This window comes from Spea bombifrons, chromosome 2, assembly GCF_027358695.1.
Source record: "Spea bombifrons isolate aSpeBom1 chromosome 2, aSpeBom1.2.pri, whole genome shotgun sequence".
NCBI lineage: Eukaryota > Metazoa > Chordata > Amphibia > Anura > Pelobatidae > Spea > Spea bombifrons.
Window position 1 is genome coordinate 134,830,722 of NC_071088.1, and position 7,738 is coordinate 134,838,459.

The 7,738-nt window shown below is 37.9% G+C and overlaps 1 protein-coding gene across 1 annotated transcript; it reads right to left on the minus strand.

Annotated features, from left to right (window-relative positions):
- Positions 1–706: 706 nt before the first annotated feature.
- On the minus strand, positions 707–7,505 carry LOC128474290 (ecto-ADP-ribosyltransferase 5-like). Its single transcript, XM_053456593.1, has 5 exons — positions 7,429–7,505; positions 7,253–7,317; positions 4,680–5,385; positions 2,554–2,586; positions 707–933 (listed from the first exon to the last, which is right to left on the minus strand). The coding sequence occupies exons 2-5, from the start codon at positions 7,310–7,312 to the stop codon at positions 848–850; spliced, it is 885 nt and encodes a 294-aa protein (XP_053312568.1). The 5' UTR covers positions 7,313–7,317; positions 7,429–7,505; the 3' UTR covers positions 707–847.
- Positions 7,506–7,738: the final 233 nt, after the last annotated feature.

The window sequence follows — 7,738 nt, forward strand, 5'->3', positions numbered from 1 at the left end:
GGCTTTTTATCTTGCATTTTTCTCTTAAGCCTTTCCCACTGGAAGTTGGTATTTCCATAAAATTTACCCAAAAGGAGCCTGCTTTCCTACCAGCTGACACTGTCAACCCAGTTAAGCAGGAGAACGCACACGTAACCTTCTCTGTGGTAACTTGCAATGGAGTTTTGTGTCATGTTCGACCTTTACCTTAATTTCTGCTTCTTAATGAGTCTATGTCTATTCCCAGAGAGTGTATCCCCTGGTTATCAATATCTGTCCTCTTCATTCTGGGTCGTTCTTCTTGCATCGTCGCATGGCTCTGACTCCATTTTAGGAGCTGCTATTCTCCTCAGCATTTGACATCCATTCCTTTTTGGCCAACAACCATAAGGACAGAATCTACTAAACTATAAGTTGTTTCCATTTTCTCTCTTGCATCAGAAGGCAACGGCAACCATCTTTTCAGAAATAGTAGACGAAGTCCGGAATACCCGCTGCATTTTTAAAATACTATTCTGTTAATTAACCAGTGTATTTGCTAGTTTATTAAAATGAATGATTAAAAAAATCAAATGATTTAAAGCAAACAGCCCTGCTGAATTTAGCTATCTCAATGGATCCTCGTTATCATTTTTGGGAATATATTGAGTTCTACTTTAGAGAAAGGTTTCAGACTGATGTTCCCTAAAAATTCCTAATGCATGCAAAAGCAATGTGCACCCATCAATCACTGTATAGGTCTCTTTAATGAAACAACATATATGTCTTTGTATCAGAATAGACCCAATTCTCTAATTACCCCTCATTATCAAATATGGTTCCAAGTTTAATTTCAACATGGGATGCTTCATCCAGATGCCACTTCTTCTCAAGCTGGAATTGTTGTAACTGTAATAACTAATCCGATGAGGAGTGTCAAAGTCAATGGTCCAGGAAAAAGATGAGTCACTGAAGCTATAATATAATGTGTAGAACAAAAGATTAGTATACACTTATTACATAATTAACAATACATTCAGTTATTCACAAAAGGGTTTATTCGTAAATTGATTTGTAAATGATTTGCATTAGATGATTAAACATTTAGTCCCGTTGCATTATCTATGCATTATGTCGAGGCAAGAGATTCTTGCCAGGATTTGCCCAAGCCATTTTTCTTTCGTTAGGAAAGAAAAAATCGTGACCAGGAGCTAAGCTAGCTAAAATGGATCCCTCCCTGTACGTTTTAGGTCCTCACAGGTATCTAGAAGGATGGGCACTAGTATCTGCCACATTTAGCCCTTTTATTCCAGAGCTATGCAAAGAGGAGAAACTGATCTAATATACTATATAAGAAAATAATAAAATATGGTGAAAAATCTAAAAAACTATTTTTTCTGAATTTTACTTAAAAAATATTTTACTAATTTGCAAAAGCTAATGGAAAACCTGCTAAATAGATTATATTAGTTCTCCTGAGCTTCAAAATATCCAATATTTTTATTTTGCAAGTTATAGGACAATAAGTACCATTTATTTAATATTGCCATTTTAAAACCATTTTTTATAAAATCTGGTCTTCATGAGTCTATGTCCTATTTGGGACATCTCACAAGCCAGGCAATTCAATGTACCCCTATTAAACCATATATTTTTTAAAATTAGACAAAAGAGACAGTACAGGACTGGTGGAGGTCAGGCGGCCCTGACGAGTTAAGCCTAGTGTGCCAGATGGCCAGTCCGGGCCTGCTCTTAGAAATGTTTAACTTAGCTGCAATTTTGCTCTGGAAAATTATTTCAGCACTTTGGAGAACATGTCCTCATATTGCTTACTATGCTCTTTTGACATGATTACAAAATGTATTTCAAATGCTGTCCTTTTCAAAGGCTCTGACACCAGCACTTGCAGGAGCACTAGTAGAAGCACTGGCATGGCTATACTACCAGAATTAATATCAGGTGTTACATGTATGCTAGGATGTGACCCACTGAATTAAATATATAGTTTCACAAGAGTGTTGACAAGGTATAAGCAAATGGTGTGTGAAGAGGATATTCATATCCTCATTTACACTGGCAAGAAAACATGAACCCTTAGGAGTTACCTGGTATTCTGCATGGGTATGGGGTGCCCTTTTCATGCCATATGTAGTGCTGCATGTTCCCAAATAATTCAACCTTAGTTTCATCAGGTTTGCTAACACCTGACTCCAATTAGTTTTTGTTGACATTATTAGCCTACTGGTTCACAGTGTGAATGTCTGACTGATGTATTCAATATGGTCAAGAACAACACAATTATTTGTGTGTTATTAGTTAAAACAGATTGTATTTGTTCATTTTTGGAACTTAGATGAAAATCATGTCATATTTTAAGACAAATTTACAAATTTTATTCTGTGTTGGTAATGGCTCATATACTTTTTCTTGCCACCGTAAAAGGAAATTTTACAAAAAATGGAGATTTAACAAAGAATAAATAATTAATTTCATAATGTCTATATTCGGCAATAAGAGATAGTTGAAATTATGTTACCAATTAAAATATGGATATTTATAAGACATATAAAAATACAATTGTAAGATACTTCTCACCTGAATTATATGTGCAGACTTCTCTCTTGGTACCTGCAGACAGAGGCACTTTAATTAGCAATACAATGTTTTAAGAAAACAAAACAATACATAACAAACAATTTTAGTTCATTACACACAGAAGGGTGCCCAAGAAAACAATGAAAATGTGCATGAATGATTATGTTTTTTTTATCAAATCACACTTAAATGCAGTGGCTTGGAGTGACAATTTGGTAATCCAAACAGGACATGGGCTTAATTGAAGGATCATGATTCCAGGACTTGAGTCTTTGAGAAGGTCATATAAAATGTGCCCAAAAGTTGGATATATGCAACTGCATGCTATGTTTTTATGCTCATGTTGCGTGAGGATGGGCATTCCAAGCAACCCACTGCAGCCCTCAATCTGCCGCTGGAACCGCAGATCAGGTGAGTGTGTGGATCAGGTGTGCTGGCCTGTGTGTGTGTGTAAGTGGGTATGTTAATGTGTGTGTTTGGGTGTGCTATTAGTGTGTGTCTGGGAATGTTAGCGTGTGTGTCTGGGTATGTTAGTGTCTGTATCTGTGTGCATGTGTGTGTGTGTCAGTGTCTTGTTGTGTGTGTACTGGTGAGTGCCCATCATGAGATAAGGATCTGGATCCGCCACTGGACAGAAGCGTAGGCCTGTGCAGCAGAGACCTGGCCTGTTGGCTTCGTCTTATGCGCTTCTGACACAGCTGCAGGTTCACTGAGGAAAATTTAGGGAAACTACCCCCTCATGAAAAAAAGGCAATCAGTCGGGGTATTATAGGGTCTAGTGCGACAATATAACGTATTGGCACGATTATAGGCCGCATCCCTTTTATAGACTGCACCCTTATAGTTTGGTGCTATTTTAAGGAAAAAAAAATATTTTTTAAAAATACACAGTCTATTATGTAGTTAGTCGTGCTTTTGACAGGATATGTTATATATAAACAGAAATTTGGAAAACCAATAGTCATTTTAAAGTCCTCCCCTTCTTAATTCATAATGCACCTTACTTATAGATATGCCACTCTGCCCCCCAGATATGCGTTATACCCCCAGATATGCCACTCTGCTCCCCAGATATGCTTTATTCCCCCCTGATATGCCACTTTGCCCCCCAGACTTACCAATGCATCCCCAGACACCCTGGTGTCTAGTGGGGGCAGCCAGTGGAAACCTCTGCTGCTGCCACTTCCGCCGAAGCACCAGAGGGTCATGCCGCGCATGTGCTGGGCATCGGGCGATACAAATTGTGCATCCCTGCGCTAAATCCTGACTATAGGCCGCATGGTATGTGGTGGGGGTCAATACATGGGCTGGGTTCAATACAAGGGCTGACGGATAGTACAGGGTTTGAGGTGTACGTTACAGGGGCTGGGGGTGATACAGAGTCTGGGGATATAATGCATGGAGATAATAAAGAGGCCGGAGTGTTTTTACAGGAGTTTAAGGGATGATACAAATTTTGGGGGATAATACAAGAAGATAGTAAAGGGGTTGGGAGGTGCATTACGAGTGCTAGGGGTATAATACAGGTACTGAGGGGGATGATACAGGGGCAGAAAATGAAGCAGAAAATGTTTGAGAATTTTAAGAGAATTAAAGGAGAATTTCAAATTGGAAGAAAAAAATAACTAAGCTGGGAAAATCTCTAATTCAACTGTTATTCTTGGGATTTTCCCCAACATTAAGGAAAATGTCAAATCTATGGTAAAATATGCAGGAAACTTAATGGTCGACCACTAACTTCAGTGTATTTATTGCTGAATTACATATCCTAGAAAATACTTCTGTGAAATGGTATAATGGTTGCCCCGGTATATACACTCAAATGCTTTGAGGATTAAGGTTGTGTTTTTATGAAGTTTTTTTTAAGATTAAAATCTTTGTCAAATCACATTTTTATTACAATTTCCATTTTCATATTCATACCCTCATTTTGATCCAGTTCCTAAGTGTAGTTATAGTCGAATGCTATGAACCAGATGAATTCTAGATTGTTCTGTGTTCAGGAATGTTAACAAACATCATCTGTACATAAATAAATGTTAAAGGGGTAGTTACGCGGTTGCTTCATTGACACCTCACTGTTTAATATACCCCCCCCATGTTCTAGTGTAAAATGGCAAGCTCACCGCCTAGGTAATCACAATTATAAAAGCTGCATCTCTGATTTGTGCCGGTCAGAATGAACTTGTTCCCGTCTTTAGCGTAGCTGGTCACACGGAACACCTCATCCACTGGAATCAACACCTCTTTCTGCGATGGAAAGTACGAAAAGCTTTGGATATCAACGCCATAGCAAGTGGTGATCCTGAAGAAGGAGGCATTGCCAAACTTTTGTGCTTCCTTGATGTCAGTAGATGATGACGAAAATTGACTTAGTCTTATATTCTGCTCCAAACCCACGGGAGGTTCAAACTGAATTTTGCTAGTACCACGATAGGTGTACAATGGTTCCCCATTACAACTCGATCGCAGCAAAGTCATAGCTCTCGTAAGGTAAAAATGTAACGAATGGTATTTGAAGTTCCGAGGAGCCACACCATATTCTCGAATCCCTTGGTTTAATTGTTTATAAACAGGGCTACTTATATTGGTATAAGTCAATATGGCGATGCCATGCTCATCTCTGAAATCTTTGGGGAGAGCTTTTAGGGAGGATTTCTTGGATTGCCATATATTGGCAGCGCTCTCCCAAGCGCCGTTTAAATACTCGTTTTCGTTCCTCTCATTTTTCAGTAGCTCTGGAAGTATTGACTCCATATCTTCAATGCATCCAAAATATTGATCATCGAAGGAATCCTTATACATGTTCAGCTGAACTCTCTGGCATTCTCCCTACAGCGATAAATAGAATAGACTTATCTGACATGCATACAGCTCCTGTACATTCAACTAGATTGGTATAAATTAGTATTTACATTTTAGACAAACTTTTATCTGTGACACAGATTTTTTTATATTTTTTATAGCGCATGGGATATTAAAGATTTGGTCCAAGCTGGTTTTGGGTTCTATCTATATAAATAACCAAACTCATTTGCCTTTACAAAAAAAATGTTCTTTAGGAACCCATTTGAGGTGGATTTTGATATTTATACAAATACATGCTGGGACAATACCAGCCGCTCTGCGGTGATCTGTTCATTAATAGGACTGTTAATAATTAATATACACTGTTTCTTGCAGCATGCTTACACCTGTTTGGTAGGCCTTGTATTATACATTTGTATTATTTGAGCCTGTGACTAGCTTAGCGCACCGACATTTTATCTTTTCCCTGTTTGCACATATTTGAGGTTGTTGGCTCCTCATCAGTCTGGTTGCAGCTTGCTGTCCAGGGGTTAATAGGGAGGAGGTTTAATTGCACCTCCCCCAACACATTAATAAGGTTTTGGTAGCAGTATAAACTGCTTTTTGTGCCCACTATGTAGGAGGTGAGAGGAGGTTCTCACCCTGTTGAGAGTGTGCCTTGACGTGGCGGGTGAGCTTAATTATGCTTTGGCCAATTCATATAACCAAAACCTCTCATTTATATTATGTTTATATATTTGTTGCCAACTTTATTAGGGTAAGAAGCGCAGACAGTTTTTGTTTTTGTATACATTGTACAGCCAATACACTGTTTCTTGCAGCATGCTTACACCTGTTTGGTAGGCCTCGTATTACACATTTGTATTTATTTATTTATTTGAGCCTGTGACTAGCTTAGCGCACCGACATTTTTTCTTTTCCCCATTAATAGGACTGTGCAAGGAACAAGACTTAAAGAAAGGAATTTTCACTTAAAGCAGTAAAAATGGCTCTTTACTGTCAGAAAAGTAAAGCGCAGGGTTAGCTATATCTCGTTAATCCAGTGAGAAATCAGAAGGAATTTTCCCCTTTTTAAAAATGTCTTTAATGTGGGGGGTTTGCCGCCTTCTGCGTTAACAGAAAGGTTGAATTTGATGGACGTGTGTCTTTTGTCATGGAAATCTGGTTCCATGCAAAGAAGACAATAAACATCACAAGACTTATAGCGATCATAAGTCATCATCAAGACATATTGAGGAGAGTCACCCTGACTTGGAAAGTTTGCCGTTTAAAAGGTAGACAGGGTACTTGCTCAAGCAGTAGGAGGTCAAAGTGAAGGAAGAAGTGATTATTGACATAATGCAACTGATTGCAAGCTTAATTGGTCCAGTGGTGAGTGACTTGTATGCACAGGGCAGCACTGTGTAGCTTGGGGTAGAAGAGATAGGTCAAGATTTAATTTTAATAGACATACTTAATGGTGCATCTAAGGTGGGTTTGAGTAGCTTTGAGTGGTTTGGTAACTTTTTAATGTATCTACAATGCAGTTATGTTAACTGATTTGTATAAAAGATACGCTTTAACATGGCTTTATTTATGTCATTAATATTAAGATTGACAGTCGCTAATTATCTATTCTGACACTAACATTGATTACCGGGTCAACATGCCTCCTCTCACGTAGAGTAATCATGAGCAACCTTGATAGGTTAATAGGGCAATACTTGGTATAAAAACAACCTCAAATTATTCAAGTAATTCGATGGCTAATTAGAGGTAAAACATTTATCGCAACCTATTCTTGCAAATTAGTCTAGGTATGTGCCATGCTATTTATTTAATGTGCCACTGGACTTTTAGTAACCCCTTAATTCCAGAAAATGCAAAACAAATTATTAAAATGTGACTGTACCTGTTTATTTAAAATCACAGCAAAGGCAACAAGAGAAATACAGGAAAGCAGGAAGGTCATCGTCCCTAAAAAATAAATAAAAAAAATCCTGTAAATAGAAATAACAGCCAGTACTATATGTTCTAGAAAGAAATATAAAAAAATAAAAAAGAAATTAAAGTGAAAGTTAGGTTTACCTAATTTCCCAAGAATCTTATTGTAGCACTTTTTAATAGACTGTCCCTGTAGGAGCGCATATAGCAAATAGTGTGAGCTTTTGGCCGGTAATGAGAACAGTTATATTTAGAGAGTGCGTGAGTGCGTAGGCTATTACTAAAATAACATCACATATCAGTATCAAGGGTGAAGAGATTTCTGCTGCCTCCCCAGCCACAATTATTATGCACACAGCAAAGAAAGGGAGATTGTTTCACTTTTCATTTATAACATGATTCTTAAAACAGATCTCTCACGTTGTCCAAATCCTACATTTTCAGTTCTATACAT